The sequence below is a fragment of the Haematobia irritans genome, chromosome 1 (assembly GCF_050003625.1).
Source record: "Haematobia irritans isolate KBUSLIRL chromosome 1, ASM5000362v1, whole genome shotgun sequence".
Lineage (NCBI taxonomy): Eukaryota > Metazoa > Arthropoda > Insecta > Diptera > Muscidae > Haematobia > Haematobia irritans.
Window position 1 is genome coordinate 58,110,252 of NC_134397.1, and position 19,313 is coordinate 58,129,564.

The 19,313-nt window shown below is 33.7% G+C and overlaps 1 protein-coding gene across 1 annotated transcript; it reads left to right on the forward strand.

The window, feature by feature from the left end:
- The first annotated feature begins 651 nt into the window (after positions 1-651).
- LOC142221002 (uncharacterized) lies at positions 652-8,587 on the forward strand. Its single transcript, XM_075290471.1, has 2 exons — positions 652-851; positions 7,254-8,587. Exons 1-2 carry the CDS (start codon positions 829-831, stop codon positions 8,272-8,274), a joined length of 1,044 nt encoding a protein of 347 aa, XP_075146586.1. The 5' UTR covers positions 652-828; the 3' UTR covers positions 8,275-8,587.
- The last annotated feature ends 10,726 nt before the right edge of the window (positions 8,588-19,313 follow it).

Consider the following 19,313-nt stretch of genomic DNA (forward strand, 5'->3'; position numbering starts at 1 on the left):
TTTCTACCAGTGAAAACACCATCATATAAAGACGAATCAAAAACTGTGAAAAGCATATTAAAAACAATAACAAATATCGTTGCAACGATTGATTGTGCTTTACATATTGAACATCAACAAATTGGGCATCCTACCAGAAAAGGAGCGCCAACAGTGAAAATTGATGTCATCATTATCATCATCATAAAACCTCATCAAGAAGTCCAAGTGAGAAAAAGAGTAGGGAATCAGATCAGGTATGTGCAGTGGTAATTGGTTTTCTTATTTCATGATCATCTCTAAGTGTTCGGAAATCCAACAATAAAATACAAGTGAAAAAACCTAAAAAAATCGATTGAATAAATAAAGAACATTGATAAAGAAATATTAAACGGTATTCTAAAGAAAAGTGAACATTTCTACCAACAAAAATATTAAATCCAGTTATAAATCCAAAAACCCTGAAAAAAAGTTGAAAGAAGAGTGGATAAATAATCATATAAACCCGTATGTTGTGATAAAGAACAATATAAGTGGGAAAAACGCTAAATTGACCACACTCCAACTGAACACAGCTCCGTTTCAAGTGACAGTTCATACAGCGGAACGATTGATCGAAGAAGAAAGGACAAAAGTGATTGATTGTCAAAGCGGACAGACGGAAAATTTTTAGTGGAGTAAAAAGTGGTAGAAAATAGTGAAAAAAAACTAATAAAAATTCTAATAAACTTTGGTGAAAGACTAGAGAAACTATTATTGTGAATTACTGAACATAATTTATAATATATATTCAAAAGAAATTGTATGTGAATATCACCAACATAGTGAAAAAAAATTGGAAAAAAAAACATGCAGCAACATCAACATAATGGGTGAGTCGATCCATTTATTTTCGTTATATACTGCCTAAACCTTTACAAAATATATTGTATTATACATACCCTAATAATATTGTAAAATTTTCTTTAAAAAATTGTCCCTAACAACAAATATTTATGCTAAAAAAAAGGGGTATACAAGCATATAAACATATTCATTACATGCCGGTACTAAAATAAATATACATACAAACATACCTACGTATATTAAAAACATTCAGTTGAAATCGAAATAATTAAGAAACCAACGAAAGTTAAAAAGAAAAAAAACTACGGTAAACTATCAACATAAACAACAACAACATAATAATCTAATTGGCAACATGTACCCCCACCCATCGATCCACATACCAACGATTTTGTTTTGATCAACATCAACTGCAGTGTGACGTCACACACATGCATGTAGGGATTGCCTACCTCGACAAAAAATAGGGTTGGCAGATTAAGATTTTTTTTAGTGGGAATGAACATTAATACCCGAAAATATAAAAAATAAATCATTATTTAAAAATTTTAATAGGGATTGCCTACCATAACGTGAAATAGGGGTGTCGTAAAAAAAATTTTTTTTTGGATGATAGTGGAAATAAAATAAAATTAAAATGATTTAAATTTCTGGACATTTTTAACGATTTTCGCTAAAGTGTTTTTCTGGGATTTCGTAAAATTTCTAGGGATTGTAAGAAAAATCACTAAAATTTATCATACTTTTTCATTAATTGTTTGAAACAAGAACAATATCCCATTTTTTCGGTCTAAATCATGCAAATCAACATTATTTAACCAATTTGAAAACAATAATATTGCCATTTTTTCGAATTTAAAGCAATTAAATTGCCAATTTGTTTTCACCTAACAATATACGAGAATTAAACCACATTTATTAGTAAACTTAATATTCAAAACAATCGCTGTTGAACCACAAATAACATTTTTGAGCGCATATATCTAAAAATAAATTTCGCGTCGTCGCCAAACCACTATAAATATTATAAAATAACGGAAAAAACATTAAATTGGAATCTAATTGGGCTGCAAATAAATCTTTTACAAGGTTAAAGTAAATTTCACCATAAAATAAAAAGTTTTGCAATTTAAATTTGTCGACTTGCATCAATATGGCGTCCCGTCGTAGATTTTTATTCAGTTTGGAACAAGTAGTTTCGTTTTGTGAGAGCTGCAAACCAACTCCTGCCACAAATTCTGTGACGCTAGAAGTGGACGAAAACGAGCTGGAGAAAAGGTGGCAAAAGTTAGCAGCAATATATGAGGAGATTGTGACAGCTGATGAGGGAGAATATAAACAAGATGTTCTAGATGCGGCAAAACAAAAATATAATGAGGCCAACGTAAAATACAGAGACTGTCTTGTGCGAATTAATGGGTTAAAATCGAAACAGCAATCATCGCTGGAAGATAGCAGACGTGACGTATCGTTTGTAGGCCAAGGGTTTTCATCTTTAAAACTACCGCCTTGTGATACACAACCTTTTGATGGAGGATATGCGAAATGGCCCGCATTCCGGGATCTATTTTGGGGAGTATTTGGAAGCCATTCGGAGATTTCACCTGCTCAAAAGCTTTACCATCTTCGAAACAAAACAAGAGGGGAAGCTTACCAAATCGTAAAGAAATTTGATTTAGTAGATAGCAATTTTGAGTTAGCGTGGAAAGCGCTAAAAACTAGGTATGAAAACCCGAGAATACTAGTTCATCAACAAATGAAGGTATTATTTGGAATTCCAGCTGCTCAAAGTGAAAATCCAAAAGCAATTCGACAGATTCAGCGGGGTATAAATGACAGCCTATCAATTTTTCATTCTTATCAAATAAATACCGAGAATTGGGACCCTATATTAATTCATCACTGTTCAACAAAATTGCCTGAAGAAACTCTTCGAGCTTGGGAAGATTCATTGCCGGATCATAAAAAGCTTCCAACCTGGATCCAGATGGATGAGTTTCTCTCAAAACGGTTAGAAATTTTAGAAACAGTATCCGACATGCGCCGTCCAAACATGAATAATAAATCTCAAACTTTTCATACGAAATTTGAATCCACTAAAAAGAAAGATAGTTGTAAAAAGTGCAGCGGAGATCATACCTTGAGACTTTGTGAAAAGTTTAAGGCTTTGTCAGTAAGCGATCGAATGAAATTTGTATACGGAAATAAAATATGTGCAAATTGTTTATCATCCAATCATATAAAATCAAAGTGTCCAAGTAATAAAGGATGTTTTACCTGTAATAAAAAGCATCATACTTTACTTCATATGGAATCAAAAGAAAGGAATTTTTCTCACGTGACTCAGGAAGTGGGAAGCAGTCCAGAACCACAACCTTCAACATCATCGAATGTACATCATATGCAAACCCAATCTCAGCCAACCGCGTCGGTTCAATCACATTTTACTCAAAATGAAGCAGCTACGATCTTACCAACAGCTCTTGTCAATATCGAACATGCGGGTGAAAGGTTTGAGGTTAGGGCATTATTGGATGCGGGATCCGAAAGAAGTTTCGTAACAAAGAGGATCCAGCAAACTCTTTCTTTGCCGGTTGACAATTATCGTTCTCAAATCTCAGGATTAGGAGGAACAATTGTTGGAAGTTCTAGTCATCAATGTTATCTAAATTTGAGTTCGAAAATTTCTAATTTCAAAATTCGAGTAAAAGCCATCGTTGTTTCTAAACTTTCACATTTCTTGCCATCTAAAAATATTCGAATTGAAAGCTTGCCGAATATGAATAATATAAAACTTGCAGATCCGAATTTCTTCAAACCAGCTCAAATTGATATTATTATCGGAAGCGACTACTTACCATTAATAAATTTAAAAGGCATTCGATCATTTTTGGAAACCGGACTAGAAGCGAGAGAATCCCAATTTGGTTGGTACCTGTCCGGCCCCATACCGACAACAGCAGTTAATACGTTCTCGACTTTAGTTTCTGATTCTGAAGATTTTGCTCTCAGCTCGCAAATCAAGAAGTTTTGGGAGTTGGAAGAAATTCAATCACCTAAAATGGAGTCTGAAGCCGATGAATATTGCGAACAGTTATATCAGCAAACAACTTTTCGGAATCCTGATGGGAGATATGTTGTCCGGCTACCCTTCCGGCAAGAGTATCCCCAAAATATATTTTTGGGCCCATCGAGGAACTTAGCGTTAGCCCAATATTATCGGATGGAAAGAACTCTGGATAGAACTCCAGATTTGAAATTGCAATATGACCAAGTTTTACAAGATTATATTGACAGGAATCACATGACAGAGATACAATATTTCGAAACTACAGACAGCAAGCAAAACTCATTCTTTTTGCCCCATCATGCGGTTATTCGGCCAGAGAGTAAGACTACAAAAGTACGAGTTGTTTTCAACGGTTCGAAAAAGAGTAGCAGTGGGTTTTCATTAAATGATGTATTGTACCCTGGTCCGATCTTACAATCTGACATTGTACAAATCATCAATGGATGGCGGCAGTATCAGTTCGTGTTTACAGGTGACATCGAGAAAATGTATCGCCAGATTGAGGTTCATAAAAGAGATCGCCCTTTCCAGCGGATTCTATTTCGTCCTCATCCTAAGGAAGCTGTTAAGTCCTTCGAATTAAACACCGTCACTTTTGGCATTAATTGCGCGCCGTTCCTCGCAATACGGACATTAAAACAGTTGGGTAAAGATTGCGAGCATTTAAGTCCCCATGCATCAAAGATATTACAGCATGAAGTTTACGTCGATGACATCTTATCAGGTGGATATACATTGGAAGAAGCAAGGGAAAAACAATTTCAACTTATAAACACACTAGCTTCCGCGAAATTTCCACTTCGAAAAATCACATCAAACAGTCCTATACTTCTCGAGCAGGTGGCCCGGGAGGATCTTCTGGACGAAGAATTTTTAAAGTTTGAGGATTCTAGTACCACCAAAACTTTAGGCATAAGGTGGAATGCCAAATCTGATTATTTCTATTATGTCACATCTTCCATCTCCGAATCTCCAATTGTTACCAAACGTCAAATCCTATCGGTGATCGCTCGTCTTTACGACCCACTTGGATGGCTTGGTCCTATCATCATAATAGCAAAGCTTTTAATGCAACAACTTTGGGAAGGAAATAATAATTGGGATGAAGCTGTTCCCCCACATATTCTTGCCCAATGGAATAAATTCCGAGAAAATCTTCATCACATAGAAACACTTAAAATACCCCGATGGGTTGACTTCTCTCCAGGCAGCAAAGTTCAAATCCATGGGTTCTGCGATGCCTCGGAGAGAGCGTATTGTGGAGCTGTATACATAAGAACCGAAAATGCGGGAATTTTTTCCAGTCATTTACTTTGTGCCAAAACCAGAGTAGCACCGATAAAACGCACAACTATACCCAAATTAGAATTGTGCGGAGCAGTTTTGCTCACTAACCTAGTGAAAGCATTGACGAAAAAGCTTTCCTACAAATATGAACTATTTTTATGGACAGATTCGTCTATAGTTTTGGGGTGGCTCCAAAAATCACCTCAAACACTCAAAACATTTGTAGCAAATCGTACTTCTGAGATTCTCAACTATACCGATCAACATACCTGGAAGCATGTCAGAACAGAAGACAATCCAGCAGATTTGGGTACACGAGGTCGCTTACCTCTTGAATTAATACAAGATAAGCTATGGTGGAATGGTCCTGATTGGCTACAGACACCAATTGCAGCATGGCCACAACCTCGTAGCTTCGACCCAATAGATTTAGAGACGAAAAATGTTTCTAATTTCCACATTACCGACAGCGAACCGATCATTTCCAGATTTTCATCATATATTCGTGCCTTAAGAGTGATGAGTTATGTGTTTCGAATTGGTCAAAAGTGTGACTCTCGACCTAAGAATCTAGATATATCGACGTCAGAAATTATCCAGACGAGAAATCGTGTTATAATACTAGCACAACAGACCTACTTCGCCAATGAATATGAGTGTCTTCATAATAAAAATCCTTTACGAAGCAAAAGCAATCTTAGTGCTTTATGCCCATTTTTGGATAAAAATGGTCTCATGAGAGTTGGAGGACGCTTGGAGTATTCTGGTCTCTCTTATGATGAGCGACATCCTATCCTCATTCCTGAAAAGTCTACGTTTGCAGTTCTTTTGATAAAATATACCCATGAAGTTCTTTGTCACGCAGAATATAATGTAATGCTACGAGCTATTCGACAAGGCTTTTATATTACACGGCTTAGAAATCATACTCGAAAATGCATCCGATTGTGCAAAACATGTACCTTGTTTAAAAGAAAATTTCAGCAGCAAATTATGGCAGATTTACCACGGGAACGGGTAACATTTTCACTACCTTTTACGTATTCAGGAGTTGACTTTGCTGGTCCATTTACTATAAAAACGTCAACTTTACGTAACGCAAAGACTGTGAAAGGATATGCGGCCGTCTTTGTCTGCTTTTCTACTCGTGCAGTACACTTAGAGGTCTGCTCTGACCTCTCTTCCGATGCCTTCTTAGCAGCTTTTACTCGCTTCACTGGACGCCGAGGTTTACCCAAAACCATGTTTTCCGATAACGGAAAGAATTTCGTTGGTGCCAGCTACAAGCTACTACAAGAGCACAATAAGTTTCTTAAAGATTCTAAGAACTGCTTGGTTGAAAAATTCGGTCTTAACGGATTCAATTGGAGTTTCATTCCGCCTTACGCCCCTCACATGGGAGGATTATGGGAGGCAGCCGTTCGTAGTATGAAGTCTCATCTCAAGAAGATCGTAAAAAATCTAAACTTTACGTACGAAGAGTTCAACACCATATTGATTCGAATCGAAGCCATTCTAAATTCAAGACCGCTATCGCCCTTGTCTGAAAACCCTGATGAACTTTTGCCACTGACACCAGGACACTTCTTGCGCGGTGCCCCTCTCACAGCTCATCCTGAAGCCCCCGAGGATCCTCCCAAGGAGAATTTGTCTTATATAAACCGATGGAAGCGGTTGAAGATGATACAACATATATTTAGTCAGCGATGGAAAACAGAATACGTCACCGAGCTCCAGAGACGATATAAATGGAAAACCACCCGTAACAGTTTAAAAGAGAATGATTTTGTAGTGGTTGCAGAGGACAACTTGCCTCCGACAGAGTGGAGACTGGGTCGAATCACAAAAGTAATTCGTGGTAAAGATGGCAATGTGCGCGTCGCGGAAATCAAAACTCAAACGGGAATAATAACTCGTCCAATCGTAAAACTTTGTGTCCTACCAACACACGAGTCCAATCTGAATCAAAACAAATAAACTGTTTTTCCGATGATCATATTTTAGAGAACCCAATTACTCATTGTACATGTTTGTTTTGTTTCGTTTCTTTTTTTTCTCTTTCTCTTCGCAGCGCTCCACCACGCCGAGGAAGATGCCAACTTTGCTCTAAAAACCACCTCCTAAAACGTTGCCCAGAATTCCGTTGGATGTTGCCCAAAGAGCGGTATGAAGTGGCAAAGAACTTGAATGTATGCCTAAACTGCCTGACTGATTGGCACCAACTTGATGATTGTCATTCGAGCAATCGTTGCAGTGTTTGCTCTCGCCTACACCATACAATGTTCCATCACGAAGATGTCCATGTCAATTCGCCACCAGGGTTAAAACGGTTCTCTGCAAAACTTCAACAGATGATATCCGATGGTACTCTTGCAAAGCTTTATGAACTGATCAGCGGCAACCAAGAACTCCAAATAACGCCAGCATCGCAAAATCCCATCGCAATAAGAAAAGTGATGGCAGTTCAAAAGGCAAAAGATGTCCGTGAAGTTGCCACAGCACCAATTTCAAAATTACGTCGCTTCACCATGGAAAACAAGCCAGCGATCCATCCTCATGGAACCGACTGTCAGGTCATCTTACCGGTAGTACTCTGTGAATTGGCTGCGGGTGACCAAAAAATTTCCTTAACACTGGCCATTAACCCAGGTGTTCGCCACTCACACGTGTTATTTGAGTCGGTCGAGCATCTCCACTTCCGGTCAAAATGGGTCAAACATCTTCCACTTGGGGTTTTCCAAATCATCACTAAGAAGAAAACATGGTGGCAAGATTTGGTTTTCGTCGATAAGCTTCAAGTTGAAATCCCTCCACCAGTTGAAGACGAAATGTTGCCTTTTCTGTTAGAAACGAATGGCGTTACCAGAGATATGTGGGCCCATCCTATGCCACATGATTTTGGACCGATACATGGCATCATCGGTAGAGACCTAGTTCATAAAGTAATAGACGATTCAGCAGCGCGCTTGGACAATTATCCCTTCATCAAAGTTCAACACTCTCTTTTTGGCGCAGTCATCAGTGGATGCATCTGCAACCCATCATCAGTTCGGGCCCGGAGCATGTTGAATTCACATTCAACAGTGGTTTGATTTTTTTCAAATTTTTAAATTTTTTTATATTTCATTTCATTTAATTTCTTATATTTTTTTATATTTCATTTAATTTCATATCATTTTTATATCAATTTTTCATATTAATTAATTTGAATTTGTCAATATTTTTGAATTTCACATTTACCTACTTTTCTTAGTGTAAAGCCGACTTTAATTTTCATTCTTCATATCTTTCATTATATTGAATTCGCCGTAAGAACAATTGTCATCTTCATTTGCTTTAATTTAAGTTAGTTGCGTTTAACAGCTCAATAAAGTCGGTTCAATCCACCTTTGAATTAAACTCGAATTCTTTGGTTATTATTTTGTCGGAGCCGTCTTTCAACCCCAATATTTAATGAACTCCTAGCCAACTGGTGAAGAGTTCATCAGATGGTTTTGATGTAAATTCGGTGAAATCTATACTAATTCTCTAATTTAATTTAATTGGCGACATTTTTCGCTTTTGAACACTAAAATTTAAAAAAGAAAATGAATAAAATATAGTACTTTTCATTGTTGTGTTACATATCGGCCACCATGTATATCCCTTTTATGAAACTTGCCGTTTTCTTTATAGGAAATTATAGTAAAACATTTTACGAAGAGATATATGTACATATATTAAGAGTTTTCTTCGATCGAAGTTGCACTTCGTTTTCTTTTCGACCGGTCAAACTGATGGAAAGAAATAATATTAGAGTGTTATTCATTTCATAACAAGTAAGGAAAGCCTAAAGTCGGACGGGGCCGACTATATTATACCCTGCACCACTTTGTAGATCTAACTTTTCGATACAATATCACATCCGTCAAATTTGTTGGTGGCTATATATAAAGGTTTGTCCCAAATACTTACATTTAAATATCACTCGATTTGGACAGAATTTGATAGACTTTTACAAAATCTATAGACTCAAAATTTAAGTTGGCTAATGCACTAGGGTGGAACACAATTTTAGTAAAAAAAAATATGGGAAACATTTAAATCTGAAGCAATTTTAAGGAAACTTCGCAAAAGTTTATTTATGATTTATCGCTCGATATATATGTATTAGAAGTTTAGGAAAATTAGAGTCATTTTTACAACTTTTCGACTAAGCATTGCCGATTTAACAAGGAAAATTTTGGTATTTTGACCATTTTTGTCGAAATCAGAAAAATATATATATATGGGAGCTATATCTAAATCTGAACCGATGTCATCCAAATTTGGCACGCATAGCTACAATGCTAATTCTACTCCCTGTGCAAAATTTCAACTAAATCGGAGTTAAAAATTGGCCTCTGTGGTCATATGAGTGTAAATCGGGCGAAAGCTATATGGGGGATATATCTAAATCTGAACCGATTTCAACCAAATCTGGCACGCATAGCTACAATGCTAATTCTACTCCCTGTGCAAAATTTCAATTAAATCGTAGCAAAAAATTGGCCTCTGTGGTCATATGAGTGTAAATCGGGTGAAAGCTATATATGGAAGCTATATCTAAATCTGAACCGATTTCAACCAAATTTGACACGCATAGTTATAATGCTAATTCTACTCCCTGTGCAAAATTTCAACTAAATCGGAGTAAAAAATTGGCCTCTGTGGGCAAATGAGTGTAAATCGGGCGAAAGCTATATATGGGAGCTATATCTAAATCTGAACCGATTTGGCTGATATTTTGCAAGTTTTTCGAGACTGTTAAAATATTCGAATGTACGGAATTTGAGGAAGATCGGTTGATATACACGCCAATTATGACCAGATCGGTGAAAAATATATATGGCAGCTATATCTAAATCTGAACCGATTTTTTCCAAAATCAATAGGGATCGTCTCTGAGCCGAAACAGGACCCTATACCAAAATTTAGGACAATCGGACTAAAACTGCGAGCTGTACTTTGCACACAGAAATACATCAACAGACAGACAGACAGACGGACAGACAGACAGACAGACAGACAGACGGACATTGCTAAATCGACTCAGAATTTAATTCTAAGACGATCGGTATACTAAACGATGGGTCTCAGACTTTTCCTTCTAGGCGTTACATACAAATTCACAAACTTATTATACCCTGTACCACAGTAGTGGTGAAGGGTATAAAAAGGGGCTGGGTTTATAGGTTGACATCTCCCGGTGTTTTCACCGTTGCATTTCGCCTTGATTCTTCTTTAAAAGTTTTCCCGCAAAAATTCTATCAATATTGTTCCACCATAACCACCGTTTTCATTTGAATTAGCTTCGTGTGAGAGTGATAAATTACAACAAGAGAGTTACACCAGAAACCTTAAACATCGTCAACACAATAACAACAAAACATACAAACCACAAAGTCGACATAGGAGGATGCGAATGTACTGCGAAAGAGAAAGCCTGGAGCTAGATTTAGAGAGAGTGAGAGATAATGAGATAAATTACTACAGACTTATACTAGACACATTACACATCAGCAGCAACAACAACAATAAACCGTATGAACCTCTACCTATACGTAGGATGATACGGGAAAACTATGAAAGTGAAAAGCATGAGTTAGATTTAGAGAGAGTGAGAGTGCGAGTGAGAGATAACGAGATAAATTACAGCAAGAGACTTACACTAGAAAACATTACACATCATCAACACAACAGCAACAAAATATAGGACAAAACATAGACTTAGAAGAATGCACAAGCACCTATCACTGAGATTAGTTCCATTATTGTCTGCGCATTACTAATTTTCTCAACCATTAGGGTTTTCGTGTATGGTCTAAAATCGACATTTCTCTGTGTTACAAGCTGAACAGCAAATTTATTAAACCCTAATTTTGAAGATATAAAAACAAAACAAAATTATTCTGCTGCCAATGTCAAAGCAGGTCATTATAAAACAAAAGAATTTTATCTTTTCAACTCTTCATTACCATTTGACCAAAATTAGACCCAAAAACTTTATCCTACGGAGTACAAAACCAAAGGGGAAACCTAAAAAAATGGTGAAAAAAACAACAGTACTGTCACAAAAACATTTGTACTTTTTTGTTTTTGTTTTTCCATTTAATCCTTTCGCGTTTGGGGAACATCCCCTTTTGTCACACTGTAACACTCTTTGAAGTCCTGAAGGCACCTTATCAATTACAACTGTTGCTTTACCGCTATACCCTGTCAGAGAATATGAGTTTTCCCAACATTAAAGCCTCCAGAAAATGTGACATTGTGTGACCTTTAAGTATTTGGCGAAGGAAATTTATAGTGCCGCAGGATATGTATCTTGCCATTGGTATCGTGCAAGATACAACACTTCATTGGAAATTAATAAATAAAGAACAACGACAAGAAGCAAAAAAAGCAACACTTTTATATTTTGAACGAAGCCATGGAAGATTGCAAAACGATAGAATTGAAGCCCTTCACACATATCCACAAATTGTATAAGCATTTCCTTTTTGTTGGTGCGTGGGAGCTCTTACAATTTTTGGGTTTACATAAAGAAAACCAGAAGGATATTCAATAAACTATGTGGAGGATATTAAATAATGACATTTATTAATTGGATATATTGTTTTTTTTTGGGTTATGTATGTCCTGAGAACAAGAATATTAGGTTAGGTTAGGTTATGTGGCAGCCCGATGTATCAGGCTCACTTAGACTATTCAGTCCATTGTGATACCACAGTGGTGAACTTCTCTCTTATCACTGAGTGCTGCCCGATTCCATGTTAAGCTCAATGACAAGGGACCTCCTTTTTATAGCCGAGTCCGAACGGCGTTCCACATTCCAGTGAAACCATTTAGAGAAGCTTTGAAACCCTCAGAAATGTCACCAGCATTACTGAGGTGGGATAATCCACCGCTAAAAAACTTTTTGGTGTTCGGTCGTAGCAGGAATCGAACCCACGACCTTGTGTATGCAAGGCGGGCATGCTAACCATTGCACCACGGTATATTACATTCTTACCAAAGATTCTCCCTGGCACAAACTTAATACACAATTTTAATATTAAAATAATAAAATTATAATTACGAAAGGAAGGACAAATCTATAATTATAACGCCAAATCGTTATAGAGATCAGAAGAATTCATAACAAATGCCTTAAAACCACAAAAAAATACTCCGATTTTATTTCTATAGAAAATTTTGTCAAAAGTTTATTTCTCTAGAAAATTTTGTCAAAATTTTATTTCTAGAGAAATGTTTGTAAACATTTTTTTTCTATAGAAATTTTGTCAAAAATTTATTTCTATAGAAAATTTTGTCAAAATTTCTATAGAACATTTTGTCGAAATTTTATTTCTCTAGAAAATGTTGTCGAAAGTTTATTTCTATAGAAAAGTTTGTGAAAATTTTATATCTGGAGGAAATTTTGTCAAAATTTTATATCTATAGATAAGTTTGTCAAAACTTTATTTCTATAGATAATTTTGTCAAAATTTTATATCTATAGATAAGTTTGTCAAAATTTTATTTCTAGAGAAATTTTTGTACAAATTTTATTTCTATAGAAATTTTATCAAAAATTTATTTCTATAGAAAATTTTGTCAAAGTTTCTATAGAACATTTTGTCAAAATTTTATTTCTCTAGAAAATTTTGTCGAAAGTTCATTTCTATAGAAAAATTTGTCAAAATTTTATTTCTGGAGGAAATTTTTTCAAATTTTTTTCTAGAGGAAATTTTGTCAAAATTTTATATCTATAGATAAGTTTGTCAAAATTTTATTTCTATAGATAATTTTGTCAAAATTTTATTTTTGTCGAAAGTTTATTTCTATTGAAAATATTTTAATTAAAAAAAAATAATTTGAAAATAATAAAATTAAAACTAATAATTATAATAAATACTATTTATAGGGTAAAAGCAAATAAAAAATATAGAGACAATCGCTTGTCCTAAATTCGGAATTATTTGCTTTTCAAGAAAATCTACAGTGAAACCTCGAAATCTTGGACACTCTGAAAACCGAATACCTCTCAAAAGTGGACAATTGTTGTCAGACGTTTGTAATATAGCAATATTATATTAAAATTATATAATATTGCTAAAGAGCTGTATTTTCGATTTTCTCGAACAGTGTGGCCTGGTGGAGTTTACCAAATGCCTTCAATAGATGAAGCACCACGACAACTGTCCTATGACAAGGTTTGGGCGGATTGAGTCCTCCATTTATATATGCTGAAATGGCATGCAAAGCTGTCTCTACAGAAAATTTTGACAAAACTTTTTTGTATAGAACATTTTCTCAAAATTTTATTTCTATAGAAAATTTTGTCAAAATCTCAATTCTATAGAAAAGTTTGTCAAAATTTTATTTCTATAGAAGATGTTGTCAAAATTTTATTTCTATAGAAAATTTTGTCAAAATTTGATTTCTATAAAAAAATTGTCATTTCTTTGTTATTTCTATAGAAAATTTTGTCAACATTTTATTTCTATAGAACATTTTGTCAAAATTTTATTTCTATAGAAAATTTTGTCAAAAATTTACTTCTTTAGAAAATTTTGACAAAATATTATTTCTATGGAAAATTTTGTCAAAATTTTATTTCTATAGATAATTTTGTCAAAATTTTATTTCTATAGAAAATTTTGTCAAAATTTTATTTCTATAGCAAATGTTGTCAAAATTTTATTTCTATAGAAAATTTTGTAAAAATTTTATTTCTATAGAAAATTTTGTCAAAATTTTATTCCTATAGACAATTTTGTCAACATTTTATTTCTATAGAAAATTTTGTCAAAATTTTAGGTATAGAGGAAATTTTGTCAACATTTTATTTCTATAGAAAATTTTGTCAAAATTTTATTTCTATAGGAAATTTTGTCAAAATGTTATTTCTATGGAAAATTTTGTCAAAATTTTATTTCTATAGAAAATTTTGTCAACATTTTAGTTATAGAGGAAATTTTGTCAAAATTTTATTTCTATAGAAAATTTTGTCAAAATTTTATTTCTCTAGAAATAGAAAATTTTGTCAAAATTTTAATTCTATAGAAAATTTTGTCAAAATTTTATTTCTATAGCAAATGTTGTCAAAATTTTATTTCTATAGAAAATGTTGTCAAAATTTTATTTCTATAGAAAATTTTGTCAAAATTTTATTTCTATAGAAATTTTGTCAAAATTTTATTTCGAGGGGAAATTTTGTCAAAATTTTATTTCCATAAAATATTTTGTCAAAATTTTATTTCTATAGAAAATTTTGTCAAAATTTTATTTCTATAAAAATTTTTGTCAAAATTTTATTTCTTTAGAAAATTTTGTCAAAATTTTATTTCTTTAGAAAATTTTGTCAAAATTTTAGTTATAGAGGAAATTTTGTCAAAATTTTCTTTCTAGAGGAAATTTTGTCAAACTTTTATTTCTAGAGGAAATTTTGTCAAAATTTTATTTCTAGTGGAAATTTTTTCAAAATTTTGTTTCAAGAGGAAATTTTGTCAAAAAATTATTTCTATAGAAAATTTTGTCAAAATTTTATTTCTAGAGAAAATTGTGTTAAGAATGTATTTCTATAAAAAATTTTGTCAAATTTTATTTCTAGAGGAAATTTTGCCAAAAATTTATTTCTATGGAAAATTTTGTCAAAATTTTATTTCTAGAGAAAATTGTGTTAAGAATTTATTTCTATAAATTTTTTTTCGAAAGTTTATTTCTATACAAAAATTTGTCAAAATTTTATTTCTGGAGGAAATTTAAAAAAATTTTATTTCTATAGAAAATTATGTAAAAATTTTATATCTATACATAATTTTGTTAAAAATTTGTTTCTATAGAAAATTTTGTCAAAATTTTATTTCTATAGAAAATTTTGTCAAAATTTTAGTTATAGAGGAAATTTTGTCAAAATATTATTTCTATAGGAAATTTTGTCAAAATGTTATTTCTATGGAAAATTATGTCAAAATTTTATTTCGATAGACAATTTTGTCAAAATTTTATTTCTAGAGAAAATCGTGTAAAAAATTTTATTTCTATAGAAAAATGTTTCAATATTTTATTTCTATAGAAAATTTTGTCAAAATTTGAATTCAAAGGAAATTTTGTCACAATCTTATTTCTACAGAAAATTTGTGAAGTACCTCTTAGGTGGAGAGGAATATTCGGCAAAATCTACCAAAGCATCATGAATTCCACCAATCTACCAAACAATCGGCCAGTTTTGGTAGAATTCTACCAACTGTGGCAACCGTGGTTATACTACTTCTTCCCTAATTGTCCTTACGCCCAAATTATGGTGTCATCCTCCACAGAAAAATAAGTAACTGTGTTATAGCAAGAATGAACTACCTTGTGCGAAAATTGAACTAAATTCTACTTCACATTTTGAGATTTCCACAAAGCGTTGTTAAAACCAGGAAAATGTAATGCTCTGCTGTACTTTTTAACTGCAACTCACGAAATTACACCCTCTCATAGAAGAAAAAATGAAAAACAAATAAGGAAGAAAATCATTGGTTCCAAATCATGACCATTTTAATCACGCAGTAGCTCATTCTTATTATTTTTGGGAAAAGTTTGATCTGCTTTAGTTCATATTGAAATTTTCCTCTTTTTTTAATTATGTCTCAAATATTTTAAAAACTATACGTGAGTACAAAGTTCAATGGTCGTATTGAACTTTGTACTCACGTATAGTTTTTTAAATGTTTGAGACATACTTAATAAGAGGAAAATTTCGCAAAAATTAATAAAATTTAACAAATAATTTTTATCAAATAAAAATAAATTAAAATTGGCGTTAGTTTAGCTATGGAATTTTTTGTTCGGATAAAGGATAACGCTGTCAGGGATCCTAAATCGAAAAGCGACAATACAGTCGTCTATATATATTGTTTATATTTTTATTTAATTTTTATTACAATCTAAAGTGCCATTAGTTAATCTAAAATGTTCTTTAAAAAACTACGATATTTTGTAAAAAATTTCAAACAAATAGTAGGTTAGTAATCATGATAATATCACTTAGTAAAGTCACTGAAAAAAAAACTTCATTAGTCCAATTCAATGAAGTAGATTAAAGTGGTAGACCGATTTTATTTTGGGCTCATTTAGACTATTCATCCCATTTAGCTAACTAAAGAATAGACTTTTCTTTTCTTTTCTTTAGAAAAAATATGAAATACCATAACTATTATTTCTGTTTAAAAGGGAAATCAATTTCAAATATTTTATAAATTAATAAATATTTTTAAAATTAATAGAAAAGTTTTCCAAATCAATTTTAATTTTAGATGAAAAATTTCTCAATTTCAAATTATTTTGTTGGTGGGTGGGTGGTTTCAAGAGGGTCAATGCTAACACAATTGGTTATTTCTTATTTGAATTTTCTATTCAATTGATTTATATTGCAAAATATATTCTTGGCACGCAAACCAATACAACTAAACGACTTCCCCTTAAGGTCATATTGACTATTGGTTATCAAAGCATATTTAATTGCATCCACTTACCACAGGCCTTTGGCATTTATAAAAACGTAAGAATATATATCCCATAAACACCCTTGTTTATATGGTACCCGCGAACTTCCACTTAAATTGACAATTAATTAAGGTCACAATTAATAAAATTCCTTATGTTAACCTCTACCACAAGTACCATCTTCTTAATGGACACTAATAAAAACAATAGCAAACGTTTCTTCGAATAGACATAGTCAGCATGAAAGGTTTTCTCATTCATTCATTGCTATCGTTTACAATAGCCGTAGTAGTAGTAGTTGTTGTTGTTATTGTCATTGGTCTGTGTACTTAATGAGGTCCTCAAATGGTATCACACAGTGAGAGTAAAGCAATACTACTACATATAACAGTATCTCTTTCTGAAGTGGTGAGAGGTGGAGAGAACAAAGATCTTCCCTCTCCACCACCAAAATGGTGGTATCCATATCTTTTGAAGACATGAAATGCATTCGCATGACTTTGCCGTTATTTGCAAAGATTATTTGTATATGTGTGTATGTATGTATGTATTCGCTCACCCTCCCTCTCTCACTATCTCTATTTCTATCGACTATACTTTGATATATTATATTGTGACATCTTTGATGGAAGTATTGTGACATTTTTGTTTTACTTTTAGATATGAGTATGATATGTTGTGCTATATGCTATGCTACACATCCATACATACATATATAATGTATTCATAACATAATTGAATTAAAGATGGTGAGAAAGTTTGTAAGTGCAAAGTTTATGGTTGGTATATTATATTAACCATCAATGTTCGAGTTTGTCATATCTGTTGTGCTCTGTTAAAGAATGCGGTTTTATATTGAATTTAAATTGAAAAGTTGAAGATGACATATATTTTCATTTATTTCATATTGTCTAGAGGATTCTCCATGTGTTACGATATGGTATAGATATTTCACCTATGGTGCTATATAGGTTTGGCTTGTGGTTGACTGCCAACAGCAGGGATAAAAAAATCATTTCATTTAATTGTACCCAAGAGAACACAAAGATGAATTTTTTGCTGTCAAATTTTTTAAACTAAAATTATATAGTACTGCGTTGTTAATAGTAGTTTGAAGTTTTCTTTTACCCCAGTTCTATTATCATCATATTTTGTCAGTTATATTCATAACAAATCATAGACGTATTTCGAAGCATGACGATCGTATTTTTGGTGCATTTATTTTAACGAATCGATACGAACTTTTTTTGTGAACAAAAAACATATTTTTTCAATGTCAAATGTTCATGCAATATTGAATGTATGTTGGTCTCAATAATAACTAAGGTTGTCTCAATCTTACGATAGGTCACATGACGATATTGCAATATCAGTTGGTGCACAGCATCTTTGAGTGAACTTAGACCTCGGTTGAATTCACAATACCATCGATAAACGGACTCGGATGTAAATGAAGGCGTCAATATCAATCTTGGCGAACCCAACTTACGACGAGGGTCTATACAAAGATAGGGTCAGCAGTGACGTCGCAAGACTGAACACTAAAAGGAAGTGTTATCGGGGGCACAGCACCGAGAGTTTAAAAGTGGTGAACGTAAAGCAAGTTGCTCCGAAGGCGAAACTTGAAATTCTCCAATCATATGAAAAGTAGGATAAGATCTCTGAAAGAGCAGAGCACAGAAACGCCAGGGAAAAACCAAAAAGGCACCCGCCTTTCTAATATAGAGGAAAGACAAAATACTGCTTCAAGGGAATCTCAAGTAAGCAGGAATCTAATGGAGGGCAGAAAGTTGGGTACGAATACGATGAAGGCGAGCGTACCCACCCGTTTAACCGCGAAGAAGGGAAAACCAATTAAGACCAAACCTTCTTTGCAGAAGAGGAAGGCGGATGTTTAAAGACTTTATCGGTAGCCAAGAGACGCTAAAGGGTGATACGGTCAAAATTTGGTCAATATAAACTTGACGTATTTCTTTCAATTTTGCATTTAAAAAACCTGAACACCCCTCATTTTGAAGGTGTGTGTGTGTAGAATGTTGCTCCTATTTTGATTTTGGAATTCACTCTTCAGTTGTCAAAATGCCGTCCAAGCAAGAAGAGCAGCGTATCAAAATTTTGCTCTCGCATCGCGAAAATCCGAGCTACTCGCACGCAAAGCTGGGAAAATCGCTAAAAGTTGCCAAATCAACCGTTACAAATGTAATTAAAGTGTTTGGGGAACGTTTGTCGACAGCCAGGAAGTCTGTATCGGGGGGAAATCGAAAACCGGAAGCCGCTGAGACGACAAAGAGAGTTACCGGTAGTTTCAAGCGAAACCCTAACCTCTCTCCGAGATGCCTCCGATCCCGGAGGCTGTACACGACGATGCTGACGAAGTTTGACTGCGTGGTAATGGACGACGAAACCTACGTCAAAGCCGACTACAAGCAGCTTCCGGGACAGGAGTTTTATACGGCAAAAGAAAGGGGAAAGGTAGCAGATATTTTCAAGCACATAAAACTGTCAAAGTTCGCAAAGAAATATCTGGTTTGGCAAGCCATCTGTACCTGTAGCTTGAAAAGCTGCATTTTCATAGCTTCCGGGACTGTCAACCAAGAAATTTACGTGAAAGAGTGTTTGAATAAACGTTTGCTGCCTT

Bases quoted from the DNA above. Each gene is read 5' to 3' on its own strand.
- LOC142221002 (XM_075290471.1), top strand. From the start codon at position 829: ATGCAGCAACATCAACATAATGG. The intron at 852-7,253 runs GTGAGTCGATCC...TTCTCTTCGCAG, and splicing joins CAGCAACATCAACATAATGG to CGCTCCACCACGCCGAGGAA.